Source organism: Camarhynchus parvulus, chromosome 1 (genome assembly GCF_901933205.1).
Source record: "Camarhynchus parvulus chromosome 1, STF_HiC, whole genome shotgun sequence".
In the NCBI taxonomy this organism is placed as follows: domain Eukaryota; kingdom Metazoa; phylum Chordata; class Aves; order Passeriformes; family Thraupidae; genus Camarhynchus; species Camarhynchus parvulus.
Genome location: NC_044571.1, coordinates 102,418,235 through 102,437,613, shown reverse-complemented (window position 1 = coordinate 102,437,613; position 19,379 = coordinate 102,418,235). Strand labels below are relative to the sequence as shown.

The 19,379-nt window shown below is 33.7% G+C and overlaps 1 protein-coding gene across 3 annotated transcripts in view; it reads left to right on the top strand.

The window, feature by feature from the left end:
• Positions 1-19,379, top strand: part of NCAM2 (neural cell adhesion molecule 2) — a 270,131-nt gene that overhangs the window by 181,051 nt on the left and 69,701 nt on the right. For all 3 annotated transcript variants that reach the window (XR_004060971.1, XM_030954686.1, XM_030954700.1), the window contains exons 9-11: positions 1,247-1,397; positions 13,868-14,055; positions 14,727-14,823. Coding sequence is in view for 2 of the 3 variants with exons in the window: in XM_030954686.1 (XP_030810546.1) it covers positions 1,247-1,397; positions 13,868-14,055; positions 14,727-14,823 (436 nt within the window). In the remaining variant the exon portion in view is untranslated. The remainder of the gene's footprint in view (positions 1-1,246; positions 1,398-13,867; positions 14,056-14,726; positions 14,824-19,379) is intronic.

Genomic DNA, 19,379 nt, shown 5'->3' with positions numbered 1-19,379 from the left:
TTATTAAGTCAAGGAACAATTCTAATGAGTTAAAAGCTCAGACACTTTAACATCAGCTGCCACTTGGTGAGTATTGAGTGTAATATGCAGTAAATTTGAGTGTGTGTATTATAGAGTTCAACATAAAATCTGCTTCAAGTGTAACGTTATGCACTGAAATAGTTATTGAGTTTTCATCCCTTTTCCACCACACAATAATGAAGGTAGGTTAACATCAGTATTTTTAATCACGTTTGGAGTTTTATTCCCTTAAGCAAAAAAAAGTGAGGTGACAAACTACAACAAATTTCCCAAAGGTTGCCCAGAGAAGCTGTAGCTGTCCCATCCCTGGAAATGTTTAAGATCTGGTTGGATGGGACTCTGAGCAAACTGATCTAGTGGAAAGTGTCCCTGCAGAGGCAGGGGAGTTGGAATAAGATGAGCTTTAAGGTCCTTTCCAGCCCAAAGTGTTGTATGATGCTTTAAGTGAAGAGCAAAAGAAAATAACTTCTTGTTCCTCAGGCGTAATATTTAATAAAGTTTGAAGCATCAAGAAGAGGACTTTTTCTTTATTTTGTTTAGTTTTACCTAATATTTGTATATCCATTAAAATAATTGTGGGGAGGGATGGGGAGGGGCAAGGAGAGTCATTATCGATAAGTATTTTTTCTAAAATTTATGTTCTAGAAAATTAAAAGACAGCATTCATTTTTTCATGTCTTTTCCATGGAATGAAAAGGAATTGAAATCCAAAAATTCTGGTTGCATTTATGTTTCAAGTTTTTTTAACAGTTTTGATATTCTGGGTTTTGCTCATTGTCTGAGGCATTACTTCTGTTCAGTGTCACAGCTGCAGTTGTAAGGACCAGAGATAATGCTGTGTGTAATCTATGATATAGTGTTGTATCTATGCATTTTTCTTAACAGCATCATAATACAGTGAGTGAGATCATAAAGAAATTTTGAGTATGTAGTTCACTATTGCTGTTATAATTTGATACGTTTTGTGGTTTCCCTTGACAGTGTTCCTTTAAGCATGTACTTATTTCTTTTATTATACTGCCTAGAAAGAGAACATGTTTATCTATATTTTTATAAATTTATTTGGACAATTTAGAAGTTGCTTAGCTGTCAGTAATAACTTCACCATAGGTGAAGAGATGCTTTCAGTCATTCTTATCAGTAGTGTTTAATATATATAAATTCTACATTGATATACATATATAAACATATAAAACCTTCTTTTTTCCTGAATCAATGTAAACAGAGCCCAGATGGCCGTATAGAAGTCAAAGGGCAGCATGGAAAGTCGTCACTGCATATTAAAGATGTGAAGTTGTCAGATTCAGGGAGATATGACTGTGAAGCGGCAAGTAGAATTGGTGGGCACCAAAAGAGCATGTACCTTGATATTGAATGTAAGTTCTAATATTTTGTTTTCTCTTTTAAATCTGTTTTAAAAGAAAAAAAAAAAGTACATTCTTAATGGAAAGTCATTTTTTTTGTGGTGATTCATGATTAAACTTTCATAAACGAAGAAAGCATGTCCTGCAGCTCATTCCTCTGTGGAAGAATCCTGTCTTTTCTGAATTAACAAGACTCTTGCTGGTGTGTTGGTGACTTATGTAGGACAGGATTCCTTCTGAAATCATATTCCAGTGTTATTATCCACTAACTTAAGGCTAAGCTCAATAACTTCAAATCTCCAGGCAAGCTGAGACTGCTGGGAATGAAAAGAGTTCAGCAGGATAAAGTAAGGACTGATTTGAGCAGCAGCTAAGTCTTGAGGTTAACCTACCAAGATTCAACAAAGATTCCTTTTTGTTTCTGAGTCCTCTGATTTACTAATCCCTAAAAGGTGTCTAGCCACTATTATAACCCCTCCTGGAGTTATCATGTTTGTAACAGTCTCTTTTAGAGATCGTCTTTACTCCAAGCTCTTGCATTTTATCCAGGAGAAAAGGATATTATTTTTGCTTAGAAGAGTCTCATGCTTGAGAAGCCAATCAGAGGATATAAATCTGAAATATAAAAAAAATTCATTGAATAATTGTTTCTTCAATTTTTTCTTAAAATTCACAAGCAAAAGTCTTCAAAAATGAAAACAAACAAAAAATCCTTTTTTTTTATTTCATTGTTTCTTCATTTATCTAGAAATTTCTAGACACAATTATTTTGCATTTGCAGTAGAGTTTGCATGAGCCTGTTTGAACTGAGTTTTCAAACAGAAAAATTCTTTCCAGCGGGAAGATAAAAGCTGGAATAGGATTCTGTGGCACAGAAATAAAAGTAATGATTGCAGACCACGGAGTGATTTCCTGAGGAGTTCTGAAAGTGCTTTCACTATACAGTTGTGTACTCTTTTTTTGGCAGGGAAGCATTGCATTGTGGCATAGAATATAAATCTAAAAGAAAAATGAGGAATGATCAAAAGAATTTTTTGGTGTTAGGAATGGAGAGTTTTGCCAAGCCAGTAAACCTAAGAAATAAATTCTGATTTGCTATATTTGTTTTCTTTAATGCATGCAATGATAACTTTTTATATGTATAAAAAGGGGAAAAAATAGATAAAAATGCAAATTCAGTGAAGTTTCTTGAAAATTCTGCCAACTCTCCACATAATGATATGAAATACATGGTTTGATTATGGTTGTGTTGCCTCTATGCTTTAGCATTAAATATTAATATATTTTGAATTCAGAGGAGAGAGATATGTTGCACCACATGTTATGAAACATGGACACTTGAAATTTAAAGTTTTATTAGCAATACAGAATTCATACCGGAGGGCATAATAAAACCTCTGCATTGATACAATACATTATTATAACCAAAGACACCTTTCAGGGTGAAAGTTTTAATGATGTGGAAAGAATTTAAAAGTAGCAGTCTTTTTATGGTATGGCAGAATGAATTTTGAATATGTGTGGGAACAATCAAATACAGTATATGAGAAAATGGAATAACTTAAAGTCTGAATTTATGCCTTGGTAGACACAGTTTTTGATACAGCATAAAAATTTCTACAGTTCTAAAATCCACTGAGGAAACACAGTTTATAAAGAACACAGAAATATTATTCTACCATCAGAGAAATCAAGCATTGTAGTGGATACTTTTAATGTATAACTGAAGATTTTTATTATGATATTTCTAAAACTGGAGTTTTAAATTTTAAATACTCAACTGATAGTGAGCTTTAACCCAAATGTATTTTTTTTTCCAGCACAGGCCTTGTTTGACTAACAGAAATACAATTTTCCTCAGTCCCTTTAAGTCAAGTAGTTCTAGGATGCAAAGTGGGTGATATAGTTCTGTCTCATATTCTGATTCACGAGTCAGAGAAATTTTGTGCTTTCCTTTGCAAATAACTTTGCACTGTGATATGAGCTTCAAATATAACTTATTTGTCTTGCGCAGGAAAGAAAGCACTTGTTTAATGGTAAAGAATTCTCCTGTTCTTAAAAATAATGTCCCCAGGATGAAGAAGTGCCTCTTTGCAACCTCATCTCCCATCAGTCTGGCCTCTGCCATGAAGTTCTGGAGCAGAACAGCCCCTTTGAAGAACCTTTCAGCACTCTTTGCCCCCATTTCCACCCAATGCTGCATTGTCCCAAGCTCTGACATTCCTTTCCCCAGTATCTTCCTATATGAAGCAGTGTCATGCTTATTTGTCATTCCAGTTATGAGACTTCATAAGTTGCAGGCTTGGGAATTTCAGCAAAAGATTCAGGTTCAAAAACTAAACAACTGATTTGTATTTTTGTAGGGAACTATTTAAAATGGGGGGATTCCGTGAAGTCAGTATCGAATAGTTTTGATTCTCCTGGTAATATTTTCCAGGTGGCATTTCTTCAGCAATAAATTGCAGCTATAAACAGTGCTATCAGGGCTTTTACTTTTTTTTTCCAAATTATTATTTTAAAAATTGCATTAAACCCTTCAAAATAGTTTAATTTTTCTCTTCCATTAGATTGGTTTTGTTCTCTTACAAACAGTTTTTGAGAAGAATTTATTCAGGTACGGCTCAGTCTTGCAGTTTAGCCATGTTAACAGAAATTTGAATTATCTTCAATAATATTCTCATATAAAACCCCAATATCTACTTTAAAATTAAAAAATAAATAGATAAGCAGAACTTAATTGTTGATATTGTCCTCTAGTTTCTAGATGGAGGTAAACAATGCATCCATGCCTTTCTGTAAGTTAGTAACAAAACTACAGCATTTTTTCTTTATGTTTTATTGTATTTGACAGTTTCTGTAGTCAGGAGAGGAAACTGCTTCCATCCCATCCTGAAATGCCACCTCAGTCAAAGAGGCTGAATGAAGGCACTGAGTGCTCTGGTGTCACTGTCTCATCCTTTTAATTCCTGACCCCTGTCAGAGATTTAAACTGGCAGTAGGATTGCACAGAATTTCCCTGCTTTATCCTTGTTCTCTGTTGGGGTTGCTCCTGGTGATAAGAGGAGTTCTCTAGGACAAGGAGAGATTATCACGTTTGATACCAACTGGGAACAGTTAACCTTGACTTTTATCTGAGGGAAATGCTGTGAAGACATGAATTGCAGGGAACCAGGGGGCATTTTTAAATATTTCTTTGTACCAAGTCATCTTTGTGTTTAGTTATGTTTAATTTTCCTTATATAAAGTATGAAAGATAAATCAAAATTACATCAAAATAAAATGCAATTTTCAAATATTATTTATTAATGAATTTCATTAACTGCAAAATTTGGTTTAAAGTATGAAGCCTAGTGTGTATTGGATGAGAGTAATAATAAGTAATCAAGTGAAAGGTGGAATATATGATATGTTTGGTGGAATATATGATATGTATTGGGTATTAAGATGTGTCTATAGTTATTATCTACATATTATCATCATAGAGAAATAACTATTTTTACCAGAGAAAGGCATTGAGCTACATCCTTTGGAAAATTCTGTTTTCCCATACACTATCCAGGAAGCATCCTGACTAAGAGACCTTTTTAGCTGAAATTACCACTTTTCACATCACTATTTTAGTTAAACCTCTCAATTTCAGTACTGATACTGCAGCTATTAGATATGCTGGATAGTCCAAAAATGCCTATTTCCTCACAGTGCTCAAAAGTAATGTTTTGAGATAGAATCATCTATGACAAATATATTACATTGAGTAATGTGGTACATTTTTGTATGAGATCAGCCATGTGAGTAGTTGATAAAAAGGATTTCTTAAAAAGCAATTTCTGAAAAAGTGCATTTAAATAATTTTGGTGTATTCCAGGAATATGAATGTTTTCTTAATATTGCTTTTTATCCAAACATGATTTTTATAGTAATATTTCGTATTAGTTAAGTACCAACTTTGAGTGGTAAAAAAAAAAAATCATGCAACTTGTGCAGTATAGTCTTTACCTGTAAAGAAAACTGTGGAATATTTGTTATACTATGGTATTGTTTATCAATAACAGTCTTTTCCTTTGTGTTTGTTTTTTTTCCCCTGCCACAATTTGAAACCAACTTTATTACTGTTGCAGTATCGAACTTGGTTTCATTAGCTGATTATTCTTCTGCTTTGTTGTGTGTTAGCTGTATTGCACTGCAATTGAGCGGGATGCTTTGGATTCATGCAATTTAATTTTATTTGTTTGCAAAAATAATATATACAACATTACTTAAAATTGGATTCAACAGATTGAGCTACAAAATGTATTTACCTTCAAGGAAGAAAGGTTTTCAGTTGGTGAAAATGCTACTACTGAGTACAAGATGTCACAAATGTTATCACAGAATCACAGAATGGTTTGGTTTGGAGCAATGTTAAAGTTCATCCAGTAGCAACCCCTGTGCCATGGGCTGGGACAACTTTGACTAGACCAGGTTTTTCAGAGCTCCTCCAAACTAGCCTCAAACTCTTCCATGGATGGACCACCCACAATTCTCTGGGAAACCTCAATGTTGTGATAAATGTCACAAAAGGTTCCAGCTGCCTACTGCTATCGTAAAACATGATAAATTCAAACCGTTCATAATTTGCATTTGGTTTCTGTTAAAAGAAATCAGTGCAGCAACATCCCATCACTACTCACAGGATCACAGAATGGCATTGCCTCTTTCCTGTCTCCTGGACACCACTGAAAACACCCGACTTTGTCTTCTTTACACCTTCCCTTCATCCATTAGTCATGGGGACCCAGCTCTACCCTGTAATCACAGCCAGAAAACAACACTAATAAATACAAACATATGGCCTGGGAAAGAAAGAAATTACAGGAAAAACAATCAAGAGAAAAAAAAATTGAAATAGTATAGAAAAAATATCCATCTTTTCTAATAAAATACAATTGGCTTTAGTTACATTTCTTCCTGTCAAATTTATAGGTTAAAATGAGAAAGCAAAGATGGAAAAGGTCAACCTATAACATCATGAAATAAATGTGATCATTTTGACATATTATGAATGTCAGTTGTAAGATTTACCATTTTTCTTCTCTGCACTTGTGCACTTGCACAGAAGGAAGTTTATTGTGCCACTGCTGTGACTTCAAGGGGACAAGAAAATTGAATTCTGTGCAAAAGATGAGGTTTATCACATTCAGTCACTTTCCAAAACCACTTCACCAAACTTCCCAGAGTGAAGCAGAGTTGAAGGCATCCATTGTCTTTTTCTGGTGTTACATCAGTGTGGTAAAATGGAAAAATTATTCATTTATATAATAAATCTACCCATTATTTAGCCCAAAAGGCTGTAAAAATACTTTGAAACAAAAATTCCATCCTAAAAACATTTTGTTTAAATATATCTTAATCACTTGTTAAACATGATATTCATATTACAAATTTATCATAATTTTTTTACCAAACAGAGCTCTCTACTACATGTTTTGGTTAATCTTGCAATTAATTTGATATCATTTAAAGTAGATTTTTAATAACATTTTAGCTACTTTTTTTCTCAATAGAAGAACACAATTTTGAAAGAATTAAATAATTTGGTTTTCTTTTATTTCTAATAATTTAGTTATTAATGGATATATATGACTCAACATCTTTTCTTACTGTCATAAATTTTCACATCTGCAATTATGAAAAGTAAAGGTAGAAAAAAACTGTGGAAGAATTTTCTGATGCCTCCTTAAGCATGGTTCTATATTGTGAAATTTAAATATTTACATTGATAATGAATATTATAAATTTTAAATGGTTTCACAAGCATTTTCATACTATATAAAATGTAATTCATATTACACAGTAACAACCTGTGGATGAAAAAAAGGTATCATGGCCTTCTTATACCTCCAAGACAGATCCATCAAAGCAGAGTCATGGCATCTGAGTATAATGAAGAAAATAATTATGTGATATGATAAGTATGGCACTGATTTTTGAAACTTGAACAAAACAAATGTTTAGAGATTTTATTGTTGTTTTCTAGACAGCACTGCATGTAAAAATTAAGTAAAGAGATGAAAAGGCAAAGAGTCCTTGCTCCATACAGCAACTTTTATGATTTGGAAATGTATGAGAGAGACACAGACATTAGAGAATTGAGGGATGGTATCAGTAAGGAGGCATACTGTGGAGGTGAGGGTGACAAGTAGGAAAATATGGAAGGCAAAGACTGGATTTTGTTCTGGAAATGTGACACATAGGACAGGAGGAAATATGGGGTTAGGATCTTGGTTTGAGAAAAACATTGCAGTTTTTCACTTCTGCCTATAAGGCAATAATGTAATGTCATATTTGATCGAGAAGCCAGGCCATACTAAATTATTCCAGTAATTCTGTCCAGGAATACATGTAACAGTTGAAAATCTGGTACAAACTGGCATCATTTGAGAACAATGTGTTAACAATGGGCAGCACCTGCTAATTTTATTACTAAAATGAAAATTGCTTCTAGTGTGATGGATCTGTAGGGGGAATCTCCTGTTCTAGATCTGATGGCCAGTGTTGGTGATTTACAGGCTTAATAGACAAATGCAAACAGTTTATTTTATACATCACTAGTGGCTTATTTTGCTTAATTTTACCTAGTTATGTTTTCTTTAGGATTTCTCCTCCTAATTTAAGCTAGTTTAGGTAATTCTAGAGAGATGTATCAATTCAAAGCAGACATTTCTATGAAATTAAAATTTCTTGGGCTTTAGTTTGGCTTTTGTGGTTTTTGGTGTTTTTTTCTTTTAAGTAAAAACAAATGCAATTCTTTAATGTCAAGTGAAATTCTAAGAAAAATAGGTACATTGTATTTCTGCAACTCTGGCAGCACCAAGCACCTGAGCCATACATTGCCCAACGTTATTTAATGTACAATTATCAACATGCTTTATATCTAGCAAAAACTATCTTATGGAGATGGAGCAATTGGTATAGTGTTTTAATATTAAAAAAAAACACCCTAGTTAAGGTTTCCAGGAACTAGTAGTGCTTGTCAGGAGGAGGGGTCTCTTACTCTTCATAAAGTTAGAATCAGTCAATAGTTCATCATGCTATTGAATATCAATGTCATATTTTAATGGATTTTGAGAGGAACCAAGAGAATGGGGCGGGGAAAGGAAGTCTTACAATAAGTGTGATGTTTTCTGCACTTTCTTTGAAAGAAACATGTACCTCTCAAACCTTTTGAAATCATGGGTTGGATTTCAGAAATTAAAGACCCCTCTGGTTATAGCTAATAATCATGGCAGTTTGAAATCAATATGAGATGAGTTTTATTAGCTTTTCTATTTGGACATTTCTCATGTGGGTCTTGGATGTTTTTTCTTACAGCCACATGATTATGATAGTAGCAGTAAGTAGCTGAAGTTTTCCAATTCTTGTCTTCCCTTTAAGAATGATTATAGATTAAAATATAGTCACCTAACCACATTTTTGAAGTCTTTCTAATATTATTTCTTCTTGCAAATGAATATGTGACAGTTATTGTACTTGTCTGTGGAGGTCCTTCTACTTTGTATCCAAGGAAGGGCTATTAATTTTAAAATATTAACTATTGAAAAAGGTATGAGGGAGAAAGTACAAGAGAAAGATAGATGACTGTTAACTAAATTGTGGCAGAGTTACAAAAAATTGAGGCACTTTTACAGGATCGATGGCAAGGACAGTACTAGATTTGCCAGAGGATGTGGTTTATTAAAGTCCTTGATGATGGGAAACTTATGCCAACATTAATCATTTTAGAGCAAGGCTTCCAATAATATACTCTAGGAAATGTCCCAGAGTCTTAGACCTGACAATCTGTCACATATTTTTATTACATGTTCCAGGGAAACAAATAGCCACATTTTGAAAACCTATGTTCTTAGATTAAGAAGTGCAAATATGATTCTGCACACCAGTTTTCCATTATAGTTGTCTGGACACATGTACTGAATCAGGTAATTTGCTGTATCTAATTTTGTGTATGACACCAAACATACACCAGAGCTGGATCTTTGTCATCCTTAATTTAATTACTTTCTGGACAAGGCAGGTGATGTATTAGTCTGTTCTTTAATCACTGTTCCTGGACATTATAACTAACAAGGATATCTAAATGCTAGAGACAGCTTTCAGGTCAGAATTTGCTTCTCTTAAATAATCTTCTTACACAGGTTATCCAGAACTCATTCTAATTGGAGTGCCAACCTGTCGGTTTCTCTCTTGCTTGGCAAAATAATCAGCTTGAGCTTAGCTGATGCTGGTACCATAACATTAACTACTCTAAAATGCCATTCTAAATTTATAATTTCTTACAGAATAGCTTGGTTTAGTTTTATATCTTTGTGATATAGTCTTTGTTCCTTCAAGGCATCTTTTTTTCATTTGGATTGCCTAATCTCTCCAAAATAATATTTGATCTTTCATAGTTGAACATTAAAACCTTATGGACTTTATCGCATCCTAGATACATCCAGAGCCCTGTGGCCAGCAGGTTAAGAGAAGCTATTCTACCCCTGTACCCACCTTTTGTGAGACCCCCACCTGCAGTGCTGCATCCAGCTCTGGGATGCCAAATACAAGAAAGACATGGACTTGCTGGAGCAGGTCCAGATGAGGGCCATGAAGGTGGTCAGAGTGCTGGAGACAGCTTGGGAGGGTTGGTGTTGATAAGCCTGGAGAAGAAAAGGCTCCAAGGAGACATTTGCAGCCTTTCCATGTGCAAAAGAGAGAGTTTTTATCTGCAGTGATAGCTTAAGGACAGTGGTTTTAAACTGAAAGAGAGTTATCAGAAATTAGATTTTAGGGAGAACTCTTTTTAGTTATGAGGGTGATGAGACCCTAGAACAGGTTGCCTATAGATGCTGTGGCTGCCCCATCCCTGGAAGTGTTCAAGGCCAGGCTGGACACCTGGTCTAGTGGGAGGTGTCCCTGCCCATGGCAGGGGGACTGGAACTGGGTGATCTTTAAGGCCCTTTCCAACCTGAGCTATTCTATGATATTGTGTGCATCTATTAAATAATATCAATGGTAAATTTTGTAATTTTTTTGCAGCTTTGACTTGTTTTGTTTTCAAAAAGTGCTAAAATGTCAGATATAAGAAGTAGCATCAGGGTGGATTTATTTTAATGAGTGTATTCAAGCTCCTACTTCTACTTATCTGTTTAGAACTCCAGTATGTCATCTTAACTTTTTACTTTACATAAAAAAGCTTAAAAGGAACAGTTCATTTGCACCCTGCATTGAATTTTGTTAGGTGTAAATTAATTCTCAGTTACATAGAAGCAAAGCAGAAAGCATTATTATTTTTATTGGTTCTAATTTTCTAACTGGTTTCCATTGAATCTTTTATTTTTAAAGAATAAATATATTGCATTTAGTAGAACCACCTTCTCATTTCTACTTGGTTTTACTTCATTTTCAATTGATAGAACTTTTTGATAAATATTCTGGTTTTTAATGTAATTTGTTTGTTAATTATATTATAAAACTGGTGGGATCAGGTTTTGTAAACATATAATATAATCAGGCATGTTTTCAAAGGCTTGGCTTTAAAGTTTGTTATTTTTTGTGAATCTTTTATATTGAACATAATGTGTGCTTATGTTTAATAAATACTAATTCTGTAGCCACTAAAGCATACTAAACAGCATTTAGTGATGAAGAGTATACAAGAAAAAAACAAGTTCTCTTTATAAACAAATTATTCCCTTCCAGCTCAATCTTTTAGTTTCATAAGAAATGTAAATTATCTTTTATTTGTACTGTAAAAAGAAAATTACTTACAGAATTATATTCTTTTTGTAAAATATCACTCCAGGCATCTTAATCTGTTCCTGACTGGGAAATCAAAAATCATTTGTTTTAAGATAATCTTGCCATTTCAAGTCATTAGTACAGTCCTCTTCTTTTTGTATATTGGAGCTCTTGACTGCTAGGGAAATGGCTGCAAAGCATTTTTACACAGGTTTTTGAGGGAAATTACAAAGCTCTTTTTTGAGGGGAATGCTTTACAATTGTGAGTTGTTTATTTCGGGATATATCTTTGTTTGACAGACTTTTAGTCCTACTTGCAGGTTATTGTGTTTATGACTTTTAATACCTGTAGTTTTGTAAAGATGGCAGTCCATAACTCACCTATACTTTTTAAAATATCAAAAAAATATATACAATGGGCATCCAAAATCTACCTTTAGAAGAGAGAGAAGTTGGAACTGGAAGTCCCTATTCTCTTAAATGCTTTTATCTGCAGTATAGAAGTGTGCGCTACTTTTTCACTTGCAAGTCTTAAAATAGGATATGAGTTTGCCACATGTGTATTTGCATCAAACCACATAATGTTGTATAGGAAGGAGGATTTCTCAGATTCAGAGTATCTTTTTATCTTCAACATTCATGCCAGTGTTCATAAATGGAGTGAACTTATTTTGAGAAAGTGCACACAGAAGACAGTGCTTATATAAAATTTGTGAAACAACCTCATGAAGACTCTAATGAGATTTCCAATGTATTTGTTGAACATACTATTGATCCATCTATTGAACATGCAGAAATGAGTTTGTACAGTTTTCCTACAAGTGATTCCCACCATGAATTTCATTTCCAGAGGAAAAGCCAAGGCTCTGAGCCTTGGTATTCTGAGATTCTTGACCATTGCTAACCATAAAACATGCTTATGCAGTTTGCTTTTTTTCTTCATATTCTCCAGTAGTGTAAGACGTCACACTCTGAAGACTCTTTGATAGTCTGTTCTTTGCATTAAACTGTTTAGCTGCTGAAATATGGGATGTTTAAAGGTCTGTGAAAAACAGGATCGCTAGAATTACTTATTAAAACTCTTGGAGCAGAAAGATGAACTCCTTTGTCTTGTAAATAAATTCATAGCTAGGCAGGCTTTACTTATTTGGATGAAAATGCTTGTTTTTCTGCAAAAATAAGGGCAGAACAGTTATTAAAGGAAATGCTGCTGGCCTTGAGCAATGTAGCAGCTTTGATCTGTGCTTTAAAACCTCTATTGATAACAATTCTTTTTGCTCAGAGTCTGTATGCTTAGATGCAGCGGCAGCATATGTCATCAAAAAGTTATGCTTTTTGACAGAGGCAAACCGGAAGAAGTTGAAAATGTGCACTTCAGGAAAAACAAAAAAAGATGTAAAACAGTTATTTTTTAACCATTCCTGAAGCTAAATTTTACTTCATACTAAAGATGATCAATTCTGGTCTGTGATATACCTATTAGGAACTTTAGGAACTTTCATGCCTAAAACTAATCTATATGTGAGAGGACTTGAATAGATTTTCCAGGGACATATATGAAAACATTTAAGAGCTACTTATCAAAATATATATATATATATATATATATATAAAAAATGTATATATATGTATATATATGTATCTTAGATATTAAAAAGAGATACCATTGCAGCAGCTGTAACTGATAATTCTCTTTTGGAATTAAAGCATTAAGGAAGTTTCTGTGAATAAATATTTTTTAATACCATTAAAAGATAGAAATAATGAAATTAGGGAATAACACAAATCAATATTTGATAGAAAAACCACACTATTCACCCAAGACATAAGAAGAAGAGGGGAAAAGCTACTCCCTCTCATTTTATAGAGATCACTAAACTTCCTGCTCTCCAGAGAAACAGTGAGTAAAGAAATAAGTCTTGTCACTTCGTGGTACTGTGGTCTGAAGATCACGGTTTGCAAACCAAGAATTTCCTCTGTGTCAGACTCAGTGTTTGGTATATGTTTAATGCAGACATTTCTTACAAACCAGTCAGGTTTGTAAGAAAAACACACCAACTTTTTCCTTGGCTATAGCTTGATAATTTCCTAAGGAGCTGATACAAAGATTGTCCTAAATAATGTACACACAATATATTTTCTGCAGTAGGTAGAATACATTGTAACATTTTTTGGTATTCTTTTGCTATTTTTTAAAGTTTTATTTCCACAAATAAACATGTCTCTTTAAAAAGATTTCCTAAAGTATAATAAAGTTCCAGCCAAAAATAGGTGAAGCCATAGCACAAGCAAATTTGAGGAGTGAATGTAATTTCTCCACAGCAAAAGAAGACACTATAAAATCAGCACATGAACAGACAATGTATGTTTTTAGGTCACCTCCTTTTTTTGTATGAAGGTCTGGCTGAAGACTTTGCCATCCTCAAGAGGAAACACTCTTCCTCATTTCTGAGAGAGTTTCTTTAACTGTGATTGCCTACAGTTAAATATATTTGACAGGTATTCTCTTTCCCGAGAAGTTCAGCTGAAACCATTCAAGAGAGGAGAAACTTACCAAGATAAAAGCCCAATGAACTCATGATTGAATACTAAAACTCCCATGTTCTGTAGTAAACTGACACAAGAATCAATTGAAATTTTTCATTGAACATGAAGGCTTGGATATGGGTATACAGCTTGTTTTACTAAATCAGTTAATAAACTTGTGCATTACTTCCTTCTTCCAGATGCTCCAACATTCCTGTCCAATCAAACCATGTATTACTCTTGGGAAGGCAATCCCATCAATATAAGCTGTGAAGTGCTGGCAAATCCATCTGCCTCAGTTCAGTGGAAAAGAGGAAAATTAGTTTTACCTGTAAAAAATACAACTCATTTGAAGACCTACAGTACAGGAAGAAAGCTGATTCTGGAGGTAAGACTTCAAATTGAAACCAGTGTGATGGCAGAACATAATTTTGTCCTCAGTTTGGCAGCACTGTGAGTGGTATAGGGTGTATTTAAGGCTAAAAACTACAATTTAATAAGTAACATTCGTAAAATAGGAACAAAACAACAAACAACTACATAGGAACTGATCTATCTACACATTTCTTATAAGTAATTAGAAAATAAATCTTATTTGAAGGGCTTATGCTCAGTTTTCCAACTACACCCAACAAAAATATAATTTGCATTTCTTGGAAGTAAAAAAACCCATAAATAGATATAAAACTGTCAAGCTAAGACTGAAAATTCAAGTGATTGCCTCGTAGGTGCTTGCTGTCTACAAAAAGGTTTATTATTTTGGGGGGGGTTGTTTATTTGGGTTTTTTAAAATTATTGTTTAAAAGTGAAATTTAAAGATGAACAATGTCACTATTTTGCATTATCAGGTTTCTTCATTTGAAGTTGAAAAGGGGGAGTCAAACATTAAAAAAAAGGTTTATTTAGGTCTATGTTTGGAGAACATACTAGATATGTTGAAGTAAGAATACATCTGCATATTGGTTAAGGACAGCATACTTGAATCTCTAATTTAAATAAATATATATATATATATATTTAATAAGCAAGTAAAATTAACAAAGTGTATTCATTTTAAAGATTGCTCCCACATCTGACAGTGATTTTGGACGATATAATTGTACAGCCACAAACAGAATAGGAACAAGATATCAAGAGTATACACTTGGGCAAGCTGGTAAGTTAAAATGTTGCTTCCTTTTCTTTAAATATTTTTTTCCAAATTTAATCAACATTAAATTCAGACACACTGTCCTCTGTTTATTTTATTCCCTGGACTGTTTGCAGATAATTTAATTGTCTAAGAGCCAAGCTGCAATATGAAGTAAAATAAACCAGTTCCCTTAGAATATGAATCTTCTTTTGATTTAATTTTAAGGCCTTCTGAAACTTGAAAAAAATTAGTCTAACATTTTTTCCTTTGCTCTTACTGTATCCTACATTTATAACAATGTATTTTTATTACTTCAGCAGAGAGACATATGGCTTGCAGGCAGTAAAAAGTAATAAGGAATTAGAATTTTTTTTACCTTTGTTCCCCCTCATATTTTCTTGATAAAACAACAATGACAAGAGACTAAAATACATCAGCAAAGAATTTCTATCTCCATTTCCACTTTTACTTATTTAAAAGTAGAATTTGACTAGAGTGCTAGATTGAAATAATTTAAGCTCTGAGATATTCTACACCCTATTGTTACACAATGTCTGAAAATTGTTATGCCCTTCTATTGTTGTTTAGACAAATAGAAAAATATGACTGTATGTTTGTTCCTTGGCAAAAATAACTATTAACTGAGACCAAATGAGAGTTTCTTACCAGTGCTTTCCATTATATTTTCTTGTGGAATGGACTAACACTATATATATTTTTTTTTTCTTTCTCATTAGGACACATATTCCAAATGACTCTGAATGTTTTAGTTGCAAGTTTTGGTCTAGGATTTTTTTTTTTTGTTTGGTTTTCTTTTGGGGGATTTGTTTGTTTCTTTTTGGTTTTGTTTGGTTTGGGGATTTTTGTTTTGTTTTGCTTTGGGGCTTTGTTTGTTTATTTTCTTTGGGTTTTTCTGTTTGTTTGGTTGGGGGTATTTTTTGTATCAAAAACCACTTTAAACTCTTACCAGGGAGACTTTTAGGGGAGCATTGCTGAAGCATGCACATCCAGTCACAGGAAAGCCCTCTGACTTGGCCTGCTGCTATTATTTGAGAATTTTTGCTCCATAGGTAAATTATTTTCTTTTGGTGTCTCAGGAGTTATAAAACCCCATTATTTATTAATAGTCTCCTTGGACTTTGTACACAGTTTTAAACGTTTTTCCCATCACCTCTGTAGGATTCTAGAACACATTTCTACTATAATATATCTTTTGGTTTTGAAGAACCATGAAAAGTGCTGAAAGTGAGGGGTTCAAATTTCTGACACACAATTTTACATCCCTTAGAACATCCCTTATCTTCATTTTACAACTTTTTTGGGGTGTTAGCTGTGGTGTGATCTTACCTTCCTTCAACAGCTACATTTGACCACCGAGAAAAAAAGCTTTTCTTGAAGCCATGAACATAAATCACAGGAAAGGAAGGAAAATCCCCACTTGCATCCCTCTGGGGTCCTACCTCTCCGGAGAGAAAATGATGAGCAAATGTCGTGGTTGCCACTGTGTGCTGTTTTTTCATAAATGCCTATACACTTGGGAGAGTATTTCAGGAGATATTCTCCAGAATGTTTTTATTTTTCCTTAGATTTGCAGAACAACATCTCATCACAACACATGATACTACATGATGACTACTTAACTATGTCCCCTGCTTTTATAATTTATTAATTAATCAATTGTAATAAAGAATATTAGCATCGAAAAGTTAATTGAAAAAGCACAGGATATTTTGTCAATTTACTTCAGAAAATTCACACATGAGCACCCCTGGAAATGCAAAGAAAACAAATAAGCTACAATATTTTTTTCTTTTTAGTACAACTATATCAGAAATACTACCAATGCCAGTTTTTAAACAGATTGATTTTTTCTACTTCTGCAATGTTTTGCTTATATTTTTTCCAGACAATTCTTCAGGAAACTCGATGAAGACTTAAAAAATATGTATTATAGTTATAAACCTAAAAAGGGGAGTGAGGATAAATAGAGTTATGGGAAGAGATCATGTAAAGCATGAGCTATCTAGGGATATTCTAGATAATGATTAAATGCAGAAAATAGAAAAGCAGGTTTATTAGTAGTGATAATGAACAGGGCTGGAAAAATTGGATTTGGGATGTCACTGTGCACTGCTGTGCACTACCTGCTATGCACTACTTACAGTAGTGTAATGCATAACATTCAGTATCCTGAAAGATTGATATTTTTAACATTTGCCTCTAAGTAGACTTTGGTTTTGGAATAAAACTCCAAACATATAATTCACTGTTACAAGTTTTTCACTTAAAATGGCATCAGCTAGAAATGGAAAATGATCAGGGATACAAAGGATAAAACCACTATAATAGATACAGGTATAAGATGGCAAATGTAGCCTTCTCTCTAGTTTTATTACCTTGGTCGCTTCACTCTGGTTAATTAGGAAGGCCTAATGATTGATATTTCCCATATTAAAGCCTATAAAATAATTTCATGCACTTCAATGCAGCCTGCTTTGTCTCCTGGTTTTGATTGGAAATACAAATGCTGGGGCATAGAATGCTTTTACAAAGGCTCTGTCAGGGGAAAAAAAATACAACTCCTAGCTGGGAGACAGTATTAAGTAAAGTATGGTACTAAAGTAAATTTGATCACAAAAAATGATCATTTTGCTAAATAGTTTTCTCTTTAAATTCTGCAGGAATACTGATTCCTTCATGTTTCATTCAATTTTCTGATTTTCTGGATTTCAGCACAATCAAACTACCTTTTTTATTAATTTAATGCTACTTGGAAAGTTATCATACTGTCAAAACTCCATAATCTTTATTCCTGTTGCCTTCCTTAAGAAATTACTTATTGATGATTTTAGAAAGGAAGATTTGTTTCAGAATTGATGTGCAATTTACAGCCATATTTGTACGACAGAAAAAAAGCATGACTGTTCACTTGGATTATACAGAGCTACTGAATCAGACTGAATTCCATTTAAACCCCTCAAAACAACTGAGATGCTGCAGAGTATTTGAGGTTTCATTCTGGGAGGTTATGGCCTGCTTAGAAACTTCAGAGTTTTGTTGAAAGCTTAATCAGATGATTGTTGTGGTGATGAACTTTTAAAAATAACACATGGGTGACCTCCTTTTACATTACCCAAGCTTTTAAAATGTTATGTGTGTAACATATAGAATGTGAAAAGAACCACAGTCACTTGTTGCCACTGCAAATTAGTTGCTTCATGTCAGCACAACAGCCACAACTTTTATTTTAGAACTTTACTTACACTCTGGTTTTAATCTAAGTCAGGCTTAAATTTTGGTAAGCCTGGTCAGCTTGGCAGGTTGCCCCAATGGGTCTCAGAGGCTGAGGGGAGCACAGATATTCCTAGATTTGTCCAAATCTAGTTTATACATCGTTTATGTGAAATATCACTATGCAGGGAGCCAGTATGAAGTAGAAAAGCATTCTTCTGTTTTGTTGAGATGTCAGTATAATTGTTTCAAATGTTTTGTGTATGTAAGTAGAAAGACATATGGCCATTAGTAATCATGTTATTGGAATAGGTAATTTAATATCTTTAAATGGTAAATTTTAAGGTTGTTACACAGAGCTAAATGAGAATTTTGAAAGTTTCTCTTCTTTAAATATTAAGGTAGATTTTTTACATAGCTGCATGTATAGCGTGGGGTCAATCTAGAGCCCTAAAAAGTCAACTGTGATTCACCTCTGAGGATCTCATAGCCTTACTCTTCCTAGACTTTCCTTTCCCCTTCTTCCTTGTATTCTGGGATGACATAGGGTTTTAAAGTTCTGCTGTGGGCAGGAACAGTTTTCACTAAACCAGAGTGCTCATCATCCTGCCCAACCTGGCCTTGAGAACTTACAGTGATGGGGGCATCCACAGCTTCTCTGGGCAAATGAGAGATGCTACATCTGCTAGAGATGTATGATTTATCTTTTTCCTTTCTACAGGAATATTACAGGGAATTAAAAAGCAAAAAGTCAATGATGCCATTAGATACGCAGAACTCCTACACCACTTTATTGAATTAGATATTCTTTAAGCATTCTGTGCACACAGAAAGTCAGTGAATATGGGGAGTAATGACAACAAAAGCAAAAGGGAAAGACCATAATTGAGCTTCACAGAAAATGCGCCCTGTAACCTCTTTTATGGAATAAAGTCATGCCCAAAATATGAAAAGGCTGATTGACAACTGACAAAGGCTACAAAATCAAATTTAGAAATTCACTTGTCTGTAGTTTTGATGCTGGCACTTTGCTGCTGCTTAATGGATGTGTCTTATTTCACCAAGTATTTGCATTTCCATTCAGGTAAAATAAAATCAAAGTCGTAGGACTTAATTTTCCCTGGAGAATAGTATAATGAAAAAGAAAATCATATTCTGCCAAAAAGACCTAAAATCTAGCTTGCTGTTCTAAAACTTGCCATTCACATAATAGCAGCATCAGCTAAAGGATTTTTATTTAAAAATTAACCAAACAGCAACATATTTTCAATTAGAATAGGTATGAAACTATCAACATAGCAGCAGTGTTTTGCTTTGTGTGCATGTGTCTTATTTTAATTTATTATTTA